The 19,826-nt window shown below is 36.4% G+C and overlaps 1 protein-coding gene across 1 annotated transcript; it reads left to right on the plus strand.

Moving 5' to 3' along the window:
• The first annotated feature begins 667 nt into the window (after positions 1–667).
• On the plus strand, positions 668–17,281 carry NLGN1 (neuroligin 1). Its single transcript, XM_008945887.1, has 5 exons — positions 668–874; positions 4,212–4,248; positions 8,059–8,244; positions 12,861–13,650; positions 14,666–17,281. The coding sequence occupies exons 1-5, from the start codon at positions 668–670 to the stop codon at positions 15,486–15,488; spliced, it is 2,043 nt and encodes a 680-aa protein (XP_008944135.1). The 3' UTR covers positions 15,489–17,281.
• Positions 17,282–19,826: the final 2,545 nt, after the last annotated feature.

Consider the following 19,826-nt stretch of genomic DNA (forward strand, 5'->3'; position numbering starts at 1 on the left):
ATCACTTGAAATACTGTAAAATTAGTTTCTGCAGCATATCTCTAAGACTAGACTTGCTTCCTCCTTTTCTTTTTTCCTTTTACAGAGTATCTGGAAATCAGTATTAAAGATCACTTCTAGTGGACTAGCCCTATTGCTTATATTACTCAAAGTGTCTCTGAGATTGTGATCAGACTTCCCTTTGACTCTTCTGTAAAGATCATCTATAATAAGCTACTATAGAACTGGTTTCTTAGGTGATCATTTGTGACTGGCTGTGTTGGACTTGAGTAGAGGTCTGACAAGCAGATGGCAGCTGAACCCCTTTTTATCTGCGTTGAAGCCAAAACGTTGCCTGTGGAGCACAGGATCAGTTTATACCTCCCACCCTGACACCAACTCCACCGTGTGGGCTTAGCAAATTGCTTCTGTGAAACCTGCCTCCACAGCTGACAGTACTGTAATAAACATCTGACTTTTTGTATTCTCACCACTGCTCTGTGTCTGACAAGCCTGCCACATGTTGTGGGAGCTGTGCCCCACTAGCTGGTCACGCCTGACGTGGGCTGGAGGAGCTGGGTAGAAACAAGTCCGTGTCGTGCTGCAGGCAGAGCAACCAGCCAGCGCGGTACTCTACAAACGCATGCTGACCCGCTTCTTCACGTGGCCTGCCCCATACCATGACCCCATGCGCAAGCGTGGGATGGTCACAGAGACCCATACAGGAGTGGCTCCCACATTGAGAATACCTAGAATCCCAGAGACTGCCCACAACTGCCCCAGTGTGACAGATCAGGCAGAATGGAAAATAACCATTGACCACATGATGAAGAGACAGCTAAAGTTTTTGGAAGAACTCTCAGACTTTTATAACCTCTTTACTGAAACTTCAATGGTAAAGAGAATCACCCTCTTCTCACAGGCTTCAGAGAATGCTAGAAATGATAATCTCAGACTGTTTCAACATCTACAACATACTTTCCAAGTATATTACAGTAAATCTAAGCAGCTTCCTTCTGTAACGGTTGAAGATAATTTTCCAAGATAGGAAAAAATCTGGCTTCATCCAGACTTTCTTTGACATTAAAAGTACTTTAATACAGCCTGTGAAGGAGAACCTGTGTTTTGGAAAAAGGCTGAGGGTTAGCTTGCTTTGGGGCTCTGCTGCACCCAGTGAAGTCATGCCTCTGACAGAGGAGTGGAGTGCTCTGCTGTGAGTCACTTCACTCTTTCACAATCTGCCCCTCTACTAGAGGTTTGCTATAATGCATCAGCACTGGCAGGTGACAGATGCCAGACTGAAACAGCTGTAAGAGACTTCTGTAACTTGCAGCTTTCAGTTCATTTAGCCTCTCGTGGGAAAAGAAATCAAATAAAACGCAGGGAAGTGAGAACTTCCATTGTTTCAAAGAGCCACAAGGCAAGGCCATCCTTTTTGTAGGCTCTGGTCACTTCGCTAATATTAATTTGAAGGATTTGGTACTCTGAGAGGAGTGTTAAAAATTCCAACAGTAAAAGAGAAAAATGTTGAAGCAGTACATTGGAGTTCATACATCATCACATACTTTTCTCCATGTCTGCTTGCAAAATGCCAAACGATAGTTACACATCCTTGTATTTATGGATTCAATTCTGCAAACTGTTTACTACAGTGAAATGAATTGGAATAACTGCTGGGGCAACACAACTGGCCAGTCAAGTTGGTGCTGTTGGTATTTTTAAGCGATTCTACCTCACAGATGAACCACTTTAGAGGTAGGTAAGTTAATGAATTACTGCATCTGTACAGTACAGTTTATTGTTCATACACTTAACCTTGAGGTACTGTTCTTACAGTAGTGCAGCTTAAGACAGGTAAAATAATTGAGCTGCTTGCTAGTTTTTTTACCAAGTGACTGAGGTTATGTGAAAAATAGGAACAACTATGCCCAAAAATTTTTCTGGTTCTGAGGTGTACTTTCTAAAACAATCATATTGAATGGATGGATTTTTATTCTATTTGAGTCTTTGTTTAAAGAAATAATAAAAAAAAAAAAACAAAACAAAACAGCTCTAAAACATTTGTCATTAAACTGGCCTCATATCAGATCCCTTCCTGGTCCACTCATCACTTTGACCAGTGTTATATGGCACATACAGCTCTTTTGGGAGTCACAACTCGATCACTGCAGAAATGCAAACTGACACCTCCAAAACAGAGATGTGGGCTTTAAAAAATCAGTGCAGGCTATTTGGATTCAAGATTCTTGTCCTAAATTTATAAAGTGTATGGTATGACATTAGAAAATACAAGCAAGTCTTTGAATAATTTGCATGACCAGTCACATAACCTTACTATGTCAAAAGTGATTAGTTTGCAAATATGTGCATATAATGTATAGGATCATAGAATCATAGAATGTTTTGGTTTGGAAGGGACCTTTAACGGTCATCTAGTCCAACCCCCTGCAGTGAGCAGGGATATCTGCAACTAGAGCAGGTTGCTCAGAGTCCCATCCAGCTGGACAATGTACATCTTTTAACAACTATTTTGCAACAGAACGTTTGTCTTCTAACTGTACTTCTAAAAGTACAGCGTGTCCACCTGCAAAATTTCTTACATGTATCTTCTATACATAAAATCAAAATCAAATCTTATTCTCGAGCACAGGTATATTGCTGATGTCTACAGAGGAGAAATTTTCTTGTGCTGAATAGTTCATATTCTCCTATATCTTCCTTATGTGAGTTTCCAGTCCTTTTAGTCACCTTACCCCTTACCCATTACTAAAATATGCTGTTAATATTAGGATGTGCTGGTCAGCAAAGTGAGGAGCAGTATCCTCTGCTTCATGAATATCACATATACATTAATGTTCACAGCACTGCTGCCCACGTAATTCATCCAGGTTAGTTAGCGGATGCAAATTCAAGAGAGATGCCTAAGACAAAAACAAATGTGGTCTTTACATTTAACCATATTGCTTAAGAATTTGCTTATCTTGCTCATTTTTCTAACTGAGTAGGTATAGTTTAAAGGGCAACTGAAATTTTCTGTACATGGCAATTACCATTCAATATTAATAGAGGGTGTCAAACAACTCCTAACTGAGGAATTTGCAATCCAGAGGGAATATAAAGTTTTCCCTCAAAATATGTCCTGCATTGTTCCACTATGCATTGATGAATTTATAGCTGTACAATTTAACATTTGTTTTTAACAAACTAAAAGATGACATTTGATTGCATAAGGAATTTTAACTAGAAACATAGCTAAATTTGTGTAACACATGACTAAACAAGTGGGTAATATTAGAGTCTTAAGTATTACTGCTTCAGTAACACAGCTCTGAAAAAAACCTTTAGCACATCAGACCAGTTTTGGTAAGGTCTTGTGCTTTATTTCTAGAGTAGCATTTGTTGCTGTGTATTTTCTCACAGGAAGGTAAATTCTTTTTGTGCAACAAGACATTCTGCCCCTTACTTCCATCCAGCCACGAAGGTTGCTGGGTTATGAAACACTTACATGGACAAAACTCATCAGGGGGAAGGTTTAGCTCTCTCTGATTTGAAATGGTACTTCTGTACCCACAAAAAGTTAGGTAGTCTTTTGTTGCATCATGGTGTTGAAGCTGTCCCTTACATTAGGAAAAATTGTCTTGGTTTTCTTTGCATTAATTTGAATGTTCAAATTAGGCCAGAGCTTAAAATAATTCAATCTACTAAGGTTTTCCACAAAATATTTTAAGTTTCCCAACTCTATTATTTTATTTACTCTTCAAAAATGCTGGAATCATATTAGAAAAAAAGATTTATCTGAATGGCAAGCAGAAATCATTACCCAGGCAGATAAGCCTATAAAGCATTAAAATTTATCTTAACACTAAATAGAGAGCCTGGTTGTGGCACACTCTGCCTATTTGTCTAACGGACATGTAACAGAGAAATGGTCCAAATGAGCTTAATAAATCTCTTTCTTAAACTCACAAAAGACCACATCCTCACTTCCATAATTCTATTAGAGTCTGCTCCTTTGGAGGAGATAAAAGAAGAGATAACCTCTCCATTCAGAATATAAAATAGCAATTGTTCAGCTGATGATTGGAATATTTCCAGCAGAAGGACTTAATTATGGAACTAAATTAGCTCAATCTGACCTTTTTAGAGAATAATGCAAAAATAAGGGGATTTTTTTGCAAATGTCTTCCTGGAATAACTAAAATAAGGAATAATTTACTTCACCTTTTTTACAGGAGCAAAAGGTGGTAGCATATGGTAGCAGCATTCTTGGTGAGATGACATTCCAAGGATAATAATAAGACAGCATTTGCAGAAAGGGATAATATATGTTAATAGACTAGCTGATACAGTTTAAAAACAGCCAGGCTTTTAGACACACAAGCCCTTTTCAGCAAGAGCAGGTTCCCTTCTGTGACTCTAAATTGCTAGCTTACTATATAGATAGTGTAATGCTTGTGTCATAGAAATGCATAGAAATGTATAGTATCTTTCTAGTTACATACTGAAAGCTCCTCTTGGGATAGAGACAAAATATATTGTTTCAATCCCTATTTTATTTAAGTGCTAAGTAGAAATAAGTACTTGCACCCAGAGACCTGCTGACTGGGTAAGATTCTGTGTGTTAAAGCATTTCTCTGCAGATATGAAGTGAGATGAGTTTAATTGTATTGAGGCACTCTTCACTAGGAAAAAAAAAGGGCAAAAAACAAACCAAACCCAACCCAAAACACCACCACCACCACCACAACAAAAAAAAAAAACCTCCCACAAACTGGAATGAAAAACTTCATCTGTTTTATCAGTCCTTTCTCTGATTTCATGACATTCTGAATGCTTCTAAGCTGTGCTGATGCTACTGCATACAAGAAAAAATGCATGAACAGGTGGTGATATTAACAGGCGTCTTATGGTTCTGAAAAATGAGGTAGAAATGTTTCGTGTCATGAAAATCAACATCAATAATCATCCATCTTGTGTAGATGTGGAAGTCAGCCAAGGTGGCTCTTGCTGAGGAGGCGTGAGATATTTCTTTTGCATCGGAGCTGTTGCTCTGGACACAAGTCATAATTTGTCTAATATAGATGAATGACGAGACTATTACTAATACTTCCTTTTTTTAATTTTTTTATTTTTGAATAAACTGCAAGCTCCCCCTTCTGGCACGTTTCCTGAACTGAACACAAGGTTCCTGATGTCTGCTTTTAGCAACAGGAGACATTTCCTCTTCGCTCTCTTTCTAAGATCCTTTTCACAACAATTCTTTAAAAGTGGCATATTTATAGTTTCCCAAGGATTTCCAATTTCGCCGTCAAGCTTCAGGGTTTGATGTGAGGTCATTTATCAGCAGGGGATGACCTTATGACTCTACCTATATTTTAATCTGTTGCTTTTTCCAGGCAAATACTTATTTGCTTCCCACCTTGCTGCATATTATACAGAATACAAAACACAGAAAACATCTTTTTCAGAAAGTTTGAGTGTTAGCATTTGTTTTCCTTCAGGGCAATCACTCTAACTCAGCTATGAACCTACCATCAACTTTCCTAATAAATGCCTTGGAGTCACTTTGAGAAATCTACTGGATCTTTTTGAACCAGCGCTGCAGCTCTACTGCTGCCCAGGCTCAGGGAATCTGCGAGACAGAGAAAGGGAAAAAAGCCAAGAGGGACTTGTTTAGGGCACAGTTTTGGTCACTGCTGCAACTACTCTCATCTCATTGTTGCCTGTGTTTTGAGGACCGCCAGCATCAATCGTTCCTCTAATCCCTTAAATAAGTGCAGTCACTTATGTGTTTAATATGATGCTTTGTCACTGATTTTCCACAGTCGTATACTTACACAAAGAAAGGGGAAGACTCTCACAGCGTGTGCAGCCACAGGATCCTGTAGTTCCCATAAATTCCTACATTTTAATTTTGTTACAGCCACTGTTACCATCCCTCAACTCCAAGCAGGCTGACAAAGGCAGTGAGACTGGTTAGGAAGCTTTCATTAGATTTCCTCTCACAGATTCAAAGACATCATCTTTCTGTGTCCTTAAAAACTCTTTAGGGGGATAGAACACTTTGCTGGAGTGTGAACACCGGAATGAATGCTTCTGTGCAGGAAGGATTATACTGGGGCCATCCTTGCACATAGGCATGCACCCCAGCTCCTCTGGATATACAGAATAAAACTAAAGAGAATGAAGCAGATCTCAAATATCATCTCAGCTCAGTATTGAGCTGTAATAGCAACATGAGAATGAAAGAATTATATTTATTATTTCCTTTCTGGACTTTCCCTGAATATCAAGATGTTTTTTTCTTCTATGGTAGTGATGCTGCTTCACTTTTTTATACAGTTAAGTATTGAATGTGGCAGGTTTTAGTTGTAGAATAGTGATTATTTTAAAGTCTAGTATCAGAGCAACAATTTACTACGGCTACAGTGAATGAAGTATGCCCATTAGACTTGGTACATTAGGTCTGGAAGTGGGAGAATTGCTGGCCTGGCACCTTATGCCACTTCCCTGTTCCCTCTCCATGGTAACAAAAATCAGGATCGACCTACACAAACAAAGCTGCTCGCCCTAAACAGAGCATAGCTCAACTATTTGGGCAATGAGGCCAATTAGCTTTCAGTGCAGTTTACAGCAAAGAAGGTCTTTCAGTGTAAATGTTTACGCTTTCAACAGAATACCAAATGCAGGCTTGACATTTGAAGTCAAATCAGAATAATAATAAAGTAACAAATTATGTGTTCATTATATACATGAATATAGGTGTATGCAGGCACCTATCTGTATTCTTGTTAAAGCCTTACTTTATATATGTACGTGTCTTCTTGAAAATGTCTCAAAAGCTGCTTTTATTGTCATAATGAAACAGTAGGACTCCTTTGAGAGCCATTTGTCTGAAAAACTACTGTAAACTTCTTTTGAGTAGGCTGCCTGTACTCAAGAGAGTTAAAACTGTAGAACTTTGACGAGACTAGATCCACTAATATCTAATTAATGTGGAAATAATTGTTGTAATGGTTGCAGTTCTCTACAAAGCATGTACTAGAAAACAGTTACACTGTCAATTTAGTAAGCATTAAATCAGTTTGATATGCAAATGGAGGTGCTGGGCAACTTCGTAATGCTGGTATTATTTAAACATTTGTTTATTAAGCAGAGAAATACAGAAATGTCAACAATGGGGATCCAAAAGCAAAACAATGCCTTTTATCAACAGAGACTTGCTTTTTTCATTTTTATTGTCCACCATTTAAAGCCAGTAGGCTCTAATGACAAGATTAACGGCAATACTAAATACAAGGGTACTGTTGGGAGTAAAGTGTAAAACAGTCATTCCTGCACCCACATTCCACAGTTTTTCTTCCAGTATGAATAAATGGGAACAGTTCTTGTGCTCACTGGATTCCCTCTGAGCTCTTATCTTTTTTATTTTAAGGGATTATGGAGACAACTTAAATTGTCTTTGTTCATTTAACATAGATTCAATTAACTCAGGTTAATGACTACGGGGCGGACCTCAGGGAGTTGGAGGTGCTTATATTGTACAACCTGGCTTGCCCTGTGACATAAGCTGTGTTTTTGGGGGGAGAAAGAAGGAAAAGATAGCATGTGGTTGGGATGTAACCAAACACAGTCTACAGAGCAGTGTAGCTGTTGCCTTTCGGGCACATCCAAAGCTGGTGGCTGCATCTAAGTTCACAAGCAAAATATACAGTTGACCAACTCACTTATAAAGTGACTGCAACATATCTGTTTGCTAAACCTCTCTTAAATTTTACACAATCAGTGCAAAATCTTTGGGAGTAATACGTTGTGACCTGTTAAGACTTAGTTGAGTATTTTGCCTGGGCTGTATCTTTATCTTGCCTACTTTAATGTATCATGGCAAAAAGAGTTAATGCCAAATAATTGTTTCAGGCAGACTGCACAATTAAAAATAGTTGTCCTGTGAATATGGAAAATTATGCAGTTGCATATTTTTTAGTGGCATATACTTTTGAAATATTACTTAGAAGACTGCAACAGGATTGCTCAGATGAGCATTTGCTAACGCTTTCTTTTTTTCATTTACATTCACAGGATTTTTGAGTACTGGGGACCAAGCAGCGAAAGGAAACTATGGCCTCCTTGATCTCATTCAAGCTTTGCGATGGACTAGTGAAAATATTGGGTTCTTTGGTGGAGACCCATTAAGAATAACTGTTTTTGGATCTGGTGCAGGCGGTTCATGCGTCAATCTGTTGACTTTATCCCATTACTCTGAAGGTAACCGTTGGAGCAATTCAACCAAAGGTATTATGCAGGTTGCAAATTTTGACAATTTTGGTGTCTGCATGCCACCACCATTAGTACTATGTGATGCTCTGTATATTCTCTTTGTTCCTATGAACTGTTGAGTTCGGCTCAGTATTCAGCAAAGTTTTTTAAAGCCTGTACAAGCTGCCTTCTCCCTCAGCTCTACTGTGCATGTTTAAATTTTGGGTCACTTTCTTCTTTTTCTTATGGAGCTTTGTAGAAACACTTTACAGCAGGCTTCTGAACAGCATTTTCTTGGTGCATCATTTTTATCTCTTTTCTTTCCTTCCTAAGGGTGTCCTTTTTGGAAAACCAGTCAGTCATGCTTACAGCAGATGAGGTCATGTATATTCAGACAGTTGTGAAAGGCATGTTTAGTTTCTCATGAGGAGCAGAATTTAAAGAAAATTAAAATGACACAGTTTCTCTTTTCTGGCTAACAGCTGAAATGCTTAAAACTATTATTTTGTCTGAAGAAAACAAGTACCTAGTTCAGAAATCTTTTGTCTGAAACTGCATGAACTTCCCTTGCTGTCTTCTAATAAAAGAATGGTTGAATGTTTTGCATGCATGATCCAAAATTGTCAAAGCATCCAAGTTGCAAATGGTTTTTCTTCTATATGTTTTTCCCTCTTCCACAACTAACACCTTTTCTCTCTAGTCGAGGTAGACAGCAGGAAACTAGAAACATGCTGTTTGAGGAACCCATTTTTTTTCCCCCTATGTTTTTTTGCACCACAGTTCCGCACAGTTCCTCTCATTTGCATGGCTATTGCTTATTGATCACATTACTTTTGTCTCACTGTTTTTACACATTTTAATCTGTATTGTTTAGTTTTAACAGGGACATCACACTATGCCATGTGTGTACAATCCTCTACTAGTTTATTTCGCTGTATCTCCATGGGGGATTAATTGGCTAGTCATAAAAAAAAAAATCATTCTGCTGACATTTCAAGAGCTGCATTTACCCAGAGTCATGATGTGGAGCCCACTGATGAAACAGAACTGGAAGATTCTGTAGATCAGTCCATTACACAATTTTAAATTAGAGAAAATACAGCTTTTATGAGAAAAGTGTAGTGAAGAATGTGGTTTCAATTTTAGTTTATTTCCACAATTTTATTTTTGATGTAGTATTTTATTTTCTGTAACTACCTGCAGTTAAATAGGACATATTTATAAACTGGCCTGTAAGAACAAGATGTAAGCATTACATCATTACAGTGTAATCTGAGAGTCACACCACACCAACTTTTTTTGTCAGAACTCACAAAAATAACTTTTGTCATAGAGGATTCGCCTTAAGGATGAATCAGGAGACCTGTTTTATCCTCCCCGAACTCTTAACCGATCTTGAGCTTCTTGATGTAACATTACATTAATGCAAAAGGCCACACTTAAATATCTGGACAGTCATGTGTTGCCTCCTATCAGCAAATGTTACCCTGGTATATTCTAACGTGTGGCCAGAATTCTGCCAAAAGCAGATTTTGGGGAAACTGATGCAATAATTTGCCAGCGTAGCAGATCAAAGTAAATTTTTAAGGATTTAGTTTAGAAACACAAAGATTAGATTTCTTTAAGAAAGCAAAAACATGCTTTATTGAAATCTGGATTAAACAGAACAATGTGTCACACCCCCAGGTATATTATGTTTTGTTTGGAAATGGTTAGACTGGCCATTAAAAAGAAGTATTAAAATAAAAATTGGTCAGCTTCACCTAAGAAAAGCTATTTCAAGTTTTCAAATATTTTCAAATATCTTAAGATTTTTTTTTTAAAAAAATTTGGCTCACATTATTAAACAGTCACTTTTACAAGCTGTAAATTCAGATGTTCTCTTTGCTTCCTTCATTTTCCTTGGTAGCTGAAAAGAACCATTCAGTCTGTTTTAAGATGGTGTCGTCCACAGCCACCCATCTACAAGTTGGCAGCACCCATCTTTAGAAAGTGCTCTGAGAATGTAGATGAATATATGCAAATTATTATTATTATTTACTTTGGTGAGACTTTTAATAGGAGTCCATTGAACATTTAACTCTTCTTTTGATCAGCCTGAAGCCTGTAAGCTATAATAATCAGATAAAAATGTTGTTCTCCTTTCTCTGTGGTACCAATTTCTGCCAGGAATTGTGTGACGGAATGAAAATAATTTTTCATACTGTTGTTCCTTTTCACGAAACGGTTTGAGAGGAGGAATATCATAGAATCATAGGATCATAGAATGGTTTGCATTGAAAGGGACCTTAATGAGCATCTAGTGCCAACCTCCCATGAGATCGAGGAATACAACAGAATATTTCTGTAAGCATTTCTCAGCAGAAGGAGGTATGTTTAGTCTCATTTCCTAAGGTAGCTTTATATCCAGAGCACTTGACCACTTTTAATTAATCTAACATTTATTGTTTATCTAGTACTTGGCAGCAAGCCACAGTGTTTATATCAGCATTTTCTTAATACGTAGCTTAGACTTTCTGTCCTTGTTCAGAGATATTTAATAAAGCAATAAAAATAGATTTAGACAGTATGCAAAAAAAGAAACATGAAGAAGTATCGTGAAATACATCTTTGTGAAAATTCAGTTTTGTTGTTTACCTTCATTTATTACAATGCCTGGATCCTCTGCAGTAATTTCACTGACTTTGAGCTGATTTATACTAACTCAATATCTGACCTTGTAAACATGCAAATATATTTTTATATTCTTTATAGCTCAGGTTCTTTCATGTTTTTTACCATATCTTACAAGAAAATAATGTCTTGGATATAACTTCTCATATATTTAAGGAGAGGCTTGAGTTTACATATTTCACTCCCAACATATATCTGATTTTAAGACTTTTGGATTTGGAATGAATGCAGTCTAGAATGATTTTAAAATTTCTCAGAAGCTTGTAAAATGCTTCCTGACAACAACTCATTCCACCTAACTTCTGAGTGTACAGGGTCTGGTGCTGCAACAGAGGTTGTAAAGTCATGTCTCTGACTTGATTTAGAGGCTAAGGAATTTTTTTATGAATAGAAATATGTTACTTATCAAAGTAAAAGCCATCTTTTGCATTATTAGAATAAAACTCCAAGGTAAGCTAAGCACTTTAATTCAAGTTCCTTTAGTGGGAGTATCCAGCTATTTATCAAGCAGTGGACCAGATACAAAAGATTCTTAGCAAAATTGAGTGAGGCCAGGTGTCATTTCTAGTCCCTAAGGAGCTCTACCAAAGTCAGTGGTATTACTCCAGGTGCCTATCAGCAAAAGTGAAACCAAATTAGGACCCATGTATCTTTAATCAGCCTAATTTATATATGCTATAGACTATTTGTATTACCCACAATTAGCTATAGGGTACAGTATAAAATATTTTCCAGCAATTAGTAGAAAAGGTGTGCTACTGAAATGAACTGGATGTGCTTCCATGAAAATGCAAAAAAAACCCCAACCAACCAACCAAACCAGAAATTTCACATTTACCTAAATATAGTCTAAGTTTCAGACATTAGAGATGAGCATTTGTGCAAGGTTAAGACTCAAAGTCTCTTTCAGAACCCAAAATGCCCTTACCAAAGGCAGTGGGGAAAGGCAAAGCACAAAAAGGGAGCACAAGAAGTATTAGAACAAGGCTGGAGTTTTGATTGATTAAAGTAAAGGGGAAAAAAAAATGTTTGTTTCATTGACTACAAGGGGTTGAGGCTTTTGTCCATGATATATGCAAAAATGCTTACAGAACGGAGAGGAAAACGTCAATTTAAACACCTTTTGTTATTTCTATGAGTAGAATTTCTGGTCCAGAGTGCTAGTTAAATTCAAATTAATTGCACTGAAGTCTTTGAGATTTGCTAAAAGTTTATATGCAGTGCCAGACTAAATGAATACCTGAACATATGTTTAAATCTCTGACTTACAAAGCTAAATAGTGGAAAAGATATGATTTCCCTTTTTATGATCACTATAAACCTTCATTAAAAAAAACTTCTTACAAGAAAGGGTCTTGACTCTTAGACATTTATAAATTTAATAGCTGCCTAGTACCCTCTCATCTGTTGCTCCAGAATATAAACTTTTGCTGCAATATACAGTTCCAAAGTACTGCACCACTCAAACCAAGTTGAATGCCAAACAAACCAGTATATTAGGTTTATTTAACACATAGTCGTATGTCCACATGCTGCTGATGGCTTGAACAATATCCAGAAACTCAGTCCATTTCAAAGACTTGTAGGCTTTTCCTCCAACCTTTAAATTGCTTTAACTTTAGGAATTTCTTTCAAGCTAATAGTGTTACCCTACGTAAGGTAATGCCACTTCTTTTTCTTCCTGAGTTTCTTTTGAAAGTCTGTTCCTCAGCTGGACTATGTTGAGACAGAATCATTTGCTTCAGTTTCTGCACATATTGCATTTATTTTGTATATGTTAATTTTAGGCACAATGACAGTCAGATCACACCATCTTGTGCATTTTAGTACTATTAAGATTCAAGTATCTCTTCTGTTACATTTTCTATTGTTTCAAAGAACTCCTTTGAATCTTTCAAGTATGTAACTGCTTCAAGGTCACTTTAGTAGTTTTTGAATATTTCTCCCCACAGGACTTTTTCAAAGAGCAATAGCTCAAAGCGGAACAGCTCTCTCCAGCTGGGCAGTTAGTTTTCAGCCTGCAAAATATGCCAGGATGTTGGCTACAAAAGTTGGTTGCAACATGTCAGACACTGTAGAACTGGTAGAATGTCTACAGAAGAAGCCTTACAGAGAACTTGTTGACCAGGACATTCAACCAGCAAGATACCATATAGCCTTTGGACCAGTAATTGATGGTGATGTGATACCAGATGATCCTCAGATATTGATGGAACAAGGAGAATTCCTCAATTATGACATCATGTTGGGAGTCAACCAAGGGGAAGGGTTAAAATTTGTTGAAAATATTGTGGATAGCGAAGATGGCATATCAGCAAGTGATTTTGACTTTGCAGTTTCTAATTTTGTCGATAACTTATACGGATACCCTGAAGGCAAAGATATATTGAGGGAAACTATTAAATTTATGTACACGGACTGGGCAGATCGACACAATCCTGAGACCAGAAGGAAAACACTGCTGGCTTTGTTTACTGATCACCAGTGGGTTGCACCAGCAGTGGCTACAGCAGATCTTCACTCAAATTTTGGATCACCTACGTATTTCTATGCCTTCTACCATCATTGCCAGACAGATCAGGTACCTGCATGGGCAGATGCAGCCCATGGAGATGAGGTTCCGTATGTACTAGGAATCCCCATGATTGGTCCTACTGAATTATTTCCTTGTAATTTCTCCAAAAATGATGTCATGCTAAGTGCGGTGGTGATGACGTACTGGACAAACTTTGCAAAAACTGGGTGAGTACCAGATAATGAATAACCTTGTATACAAACTCAGGATATAATGATGCAGTGCTTTCCCTTGGTTATCTCCCTCGGGAATGCCTCTGTACTTGTAGCATGAGAGATTTAAGAACTGGGTTGGATATTTATGTTTATTGTAATGTCTCTCAGCTCACTTACACATTCTAGCAAAAAGAGGGGAAAATATCTGCATGAACATTCTGCATGAAGAAATTTTAAAAATACTTTGTACACAAAAATAATTAAGAGATCCCCAGAAAAGTGCAAAACTAAGCATTTAACATGCCTATAGTTAAAAATGGTTACATTGGTAACTGTCTTTACCCTGGCACTGGTAATATTTTCATCCTATGAGACAGAAAATTACAAAAATATTGCATCAAATATAGTACAGCTCATTTTAATAATGTCTTTTGTTTTAAATTGACACTCTTGACCATAAAATATGTGACTCAAATCTTGAAAAGTTTCATCATTTTCATTAATTCTTCTTTCACTGCTAGTTCAAAACGCTTTTCTGCGTTTGGCCATTGGACTCTACGTCATGATGTGTTATATTGAGAAGTGCCTTGCTGTGGTCTGTCACCTCTGGAAGGCCACAGATACTACATATAAACCGAAATGCTGAGCTTTACGAGCTTTATGTTACTTAAAAGAAAAGCAAAGTGCAGTGTCCTCACACTGGCCTTTCACACAGACTTTTGTCTGCATTACCCCATTGCTGGCAATCCGTCCCCAGCAGCAGAAGATTTCAGGGTGAGAGACAGTAGCATTTTGGGGACATAGGGAAGTTTCTGAAGTCCATGTGAAAGAAGGGTTTGTTTGCAGAATGCTGTTTCTAATCAAGATTATTTAGGCCTCTAATTTTAGGAAACAGCATTTTGCTCTGTCCAAGAACAGACTTAAATATTAGGTATAAAATCTTAATTATGTTAATTTTATAATTCCTTCTGAAATATTTTGTAACATGGGAGTTTTTTGTTTGTTTTGGGTTTTGTTTTTTTTTTAGTGACCCAAATCAACCAGTGCCACAAGATACAAAATTCATCCATACAAAACCAAATCGTTTTGAAGAAGTAGCATGGACCAGATATTCTCAGAAAGACCAACTGTATCTTCACATTGGATTAAAACCACGGGTTAAAGAACATTATAGGGCAAATAAAGTGAACCTCTGGTTGGAACTGGTACCTCATCTGCACAATCTTAACGACATTTCACAGTATACCTCTACCACAACTAAAGTGCCATCGACTGATAATACTTTCAGACCAACAAGGAAAAATTCTGTTTCTGTTACTTCAGCCTTTCCTACAGCCAAACAAGATGATCCCAAACAACAACCAAGCCCATTTTCAGTGGATCAAAGGGACTATTCAACAGAATTGAGTGTCACTATTGCAGTCGGTGCATCTTTGCTGTTCCTGAACATTTTGGCCTTTGCAGCATTGTACTACAAAAAAGACAAGCGGAGACATGATGTCCATAGGAGATGTAGCCCACAACGTACTACTACCAATGATCTTACCCATGCACAAGAAGAGGAGATAATGTCCCTCCAAATGAAGCACACTGACTTGGATCATGAATGTGAGTCCATCCATCCACATGAGGTGGTTCTTAGGACCGCCTGTCCCCCAGACTACACACTAGCTATGAGAAGGTCTCCTGATGATATTCCCTTAATGACACCCAACACCATCACCATGATCCCCAACACTATACCAGGGATTCAACCCCTACACACGTTCAATACATTTACCGGAGGACAGAACAATACTCTGCCCCATCCTCATCCCCACCCCCATTCACACTCAACAACCAGGGTATAGCCAGACAAGACGAAACAAACTTTATTTTTTGATGGATTACAGTAGGTGATATTACTGAAGATTACTTGGCTTTCAACCTACAGGACTCTTACTATTTAAATATGGAGGAATATTATGTGAATATACATATCAAGAACTTTTGGGGTTTTGAAACAAATGAATTGTACATATATCAAATGAACTTAAGAAACAAACAAAAGAAAAAAAACAAAACAAAACAAAACAACAGTTTGCAATTGCTTGAAGCAGTTGTCCTGAATGATACTTTTTCATTCACATTCAAGTATTAATTTTTTGAAGATTTAAGTTACATAATGGAATTAGGCATGTGCAACACAAGCAGGAAAGAACTATGACTGAAAATTTTAAAAACCTATAAATATGCACAAGGGACACACTAATGGAATGTCAGATAATTTCCACCAATTTTTATTTGGACCTGTTTTCTTGTGTAGACCATATTTACATATTTGAATAAGTACACAAAGCACCAATGCTGTTAAGGCCTTAGAAAGGGGCTCATGCTGAAGTCTGCCAGTCAAAGAAGTTTTGCAGCCTGGCAGGTACAACATTATCACATAAGTGCTGTCAGTATAAAAGTTGTGGGAATAAAGGAATTTGGATATTTTTAGCACGATGTGCATGATAATTTATATGCTTGGTGGCTGTGCTGCTGATTAAGCCGTAATTAAAATTCTTCTCATCCCATTGGAGTTTTTAATAGAAGCTTTCTCCATCAATTGGCACAACCTAAAGAAGTTTTTTAAAGGGGCAAAAGTAATTACAGTAAAATATTTCATGGTAGCTTCAGAAACAGAAGGAATTGCAATGGTTCTTAAAAGGTATTTATGGCATTCTAGGTATATAGCGGTGAACCCTCACTGATACGAATCCCAGGGAAAAAAAAATCTGTGTTATTAATCTTCTTTTTCCTTTCCACCTAAATAATTTCTAACTTTAACGTAATTGTAACTTTAATGGAATCTCCTTTGATGAAGGATTTATAATTTGTTGTGATTTAGTTACAATTTATTTAGTTCAAATCGGTAAGGTAAAGTGTGTCCAAAAACTTAATTGCAATGATATTTTGCTATATAAAAATGCCCCAATATTACCACTCTGATTACATCTTTCAGTTTGTTGTTTAAAATCATGTTGCATGTAACAAAGTTTACTTATAATACTTTTATATAAAGTTAATTCCCTTTTTGCAATACATTAGCTTTGCCATTCAAATGAATTCTCTAGACCAGATGGCAACGGTGTAGAAGAGAGAATGTAAGAATGGGGAGAGAGCCAACAACTGGAAATTTAAAAAATCTGAGTACCACATATGTTTGTGTGATTTGAAATGAATGTTCTAAAATCACAAGAAATTTTTCATTCCCCTGTTGCTTTCCAGTAATTATACACCACAGGCCTTTCAAAATGTTTGTGTATGTAATCAGATGTACATTTATATAAAAGAAATAATTGAGATGGACTTAAGAGCACATCCCTGATAAATACTTTCTCTCTTACCTGTACTATATTTCTATTAGACTAAAGTTATGTGATTTTTTTTTTTACATTTTTTCAAATTACTAGCAATTTTGATAGTTTGTAAGATAATGCGAAGAACTTTCTCTGACAAACTAACTGCAGTAACAGGAACATTTCTTTTCAGTTACTCTTTTTCAAGAATGAAAGCTTATTACACACAAAAATTGTATACTACTTGATGGAAAATTACTTTGTACTTCTTGGCCATATTGCTGGTCACTGAGTGAAATAAAGATAATCTGGATAACGAATATTATTCCAATGCTAAGAGACCTGATCTTTGCTCATTAAAGAGCTAAAATGTTTATTGCTGTTTTGTCATTTTTTAATGAAGTAATGGTAACTGTCTCAAATAAAGAGTAATATCTTAAGACCAGTCTGGTTTTTGAAGACAGGAGCATGCCTTCTACAACTAATACAACTGGATATTTATGGACTAGTCCCACCTACAACCATTTCTTAAAGAAATAGTGATATTGTTGCTGCATGGTGTCATAATATTTCATGCAAATCTCCCCTAGTTTTCAAGAATAAGTTAAAAATGCAAATATCAACACCAAGAAGAAGCCCAGGAACAGGCCTAATTGAAATAAATCAGCAGTATTCTGTGACAGGGAAAAAAAGTCACCTGGGTTTTACTTGGGTTGGTTGAACTTCTATAAACACTTGTTAGGAAGTTCAAAGTGTGTTTGCCAACATCAAGCACAAATGTTAAAACTGAAGGTGAAAGTAAAATAAAGTACTACAATTTCAGTCATTTTATTTAGCTATATTAAAAAAAAAAAATCTACATATTTAATTAGTGTTTGTTACAGTCTCCAGTTTTGAATTAAGCTCTTTTGGTAGAAGCATAACAAATAGTCTTCAAAATCCAGGGTGGTCTGTGTGCAATTTCTGCCTGATGTGGTTGTGCTTTTAGACTGTGACCTGCCAATGTAAACCAATAAAAAGAATTGTCTGCCATCTGATAATTATTGTTTAACAGGAAGATTGTATTTTGCTATGTTGATGAAACAAAACAAAAAAAACACAAAAATATTAATGGCCATAAAACAAGATATTCATGAGATACAATTTTATGTGCTTTTCTTAACTTTATCAAAACCAAAATAACTTTCTACTATAGTTTATTTGTGGCCATATATCTATATCTCTCTCTATATACAGTATCTGGTAATTGTTTACTTTTATTAGTTACAAAATAAATTATTTAGGTAAACCAAGCATGAAACTACACTTTATTTCTGTCAGCCAAGAGTATTTAAAATGTGAAAGATCAAGGCAACAACACAAATTTTATCACTCCTATTTGAAAAACAAACAGTCCATTCCTGTAACGCAGATACTGTGAATGGTATTTTAGTGGCTACTTCATAATTACATTACAGCAACTGGCTTTCCAAAAGTAAGATGGTGTCCCACATTTTAACACAACATTAAGCAAGACCAAGAGAGATTTCAAGGCTGAAACAAACTAGAGGAAATGGTTTTGGAATATCCTCATTATATTTCATGGAATATAATTTGTTCTTTTAAAAACACTTATTTGTTCGATTTGTTTTCTATGGTAGCCTACAAGGAAGCAAAAATGAGTATAGTATTTAGTTTCTTGTACCATCTGTGGACCAAACTTCCAATAAAATTAGGATATCAGTCCGTCTTTGGAAGTCGAGTAAAATATATAAAAAGCCTGCGTTTCTTGCTTCGACACTTTTGTAAATATGTTTGCAGACCTTTTTAAGAAACTGTATTCTACCATTTTGAGGAAAAAATAACAATGGAATTATTGTCTCATTTATCTATTAAAATTACAGGCAATATAATGTGCTGTGCTGACATTTCTAGGAGAAATAAAGCAGATAAAACCGCATTTTGCTCAATGGTATCTCAGTTGGTTATACGTGGTGTTCTCCATCTACTGAAGACTTTCAAAGCATGGATGAACCACCCAAATATAATGTTCCATAGGAAAATGTACTTGTTACTTTTGTTGTCTGTACTAAATATGGATTCCTATGTCACATAACTTTAATTATCAGATAGTTTGGTTATTGAAACACCCTGAAAACAGATGAATTGATGTCTAAGAAATAAACATGTTACAGCTTTAAAAACACCAGTGCACAGAAAATGCTGGAATTCCTGTTGCAAACTTCACTAAGGGCTGAAACAGCAGAATTCATTGGCATTTGTCAAACATCATGGCATTCCTTTGATGTTTGTGAGTTGTTGGGTTTTTCCTATGGTGTTAGTTTAAAATATTGACCTTTTTTGCCCCCTTTTTTCTGGTAATGAACTGTTACAGGTTATCACTTTTTAATATAAGCGAATTTTAGATAATTTAATTATTATTCTGAAAAAAGTGCTCCCAAATAAATTAGATTAATGGGAAATTCCCTGCAGAGGTCTTGTCATTTTTTGTTCAAAGCTCTGTCAAAATATATGTTGCAGCAGTTTTGCTTTTTTTTTTCAGTCTGTAAGCTAAAGGTCATTCTCTAAATGACGTTAAACATCTCTTTCTTTATTTGAAATAATAACACCCTAAGTTTAAGATGCCCTACTGAGGCCTCCAAATAAATATGAACAATCTGAAACATGGCAAAGAGCTTTTACTCTAAACGTTCTAATTTGATTTCATTCTGGCACATCAAAACATCTGTATGCAGAATAGAAATTGGCAGCATTTGATATGGTGTTTAAGAGAGCTACGCAGCAGAATCAATGATCAAAACTCCAGCCATGCAGAGTCCCTTTTCGCTTAGGTTTTGTTAATGCTATCGCATAATAGATTTCTTA

This window comes from Merops nubicus, unplaced genomic scaffold (genome assembly GCF_000691845.1).
Source record: "Merops nubicus isolate BGI_N331 unplaced genomic scaffold, ASM69184v1 scaffold3628, whole genome shotgun sequence".
Taxonomy (NCBI): domain Eukaryota; kingdom Metazoa; phylum Chordata; class Aves; order Coraciiformes; family Meropidae; genus Merops; species Merops nubicus.

Coding starts and splice junctions, on each gene's coding strand:
- NLGN1 (XM_008945887.1), top strand. CDS start 668: ATGCGCAAGCGTGGGATGGTCACAGAGACCCATACAGGAGTGGCTCCC. Junction 875..4,211: donor TCTTTACTGAAACTTCAATG/GTAAAGAGAATC, acceptor CCTTTTTTACAG/GAGCAAAAGGTGGTAGCATA. Junction 8,245..12,860: donor TTTATCCCATTACTCTGAAG/GTAACCGTTGGA, acceptor TTCTCCCCACAG/GACTTTTTCAAAGAGCAATA.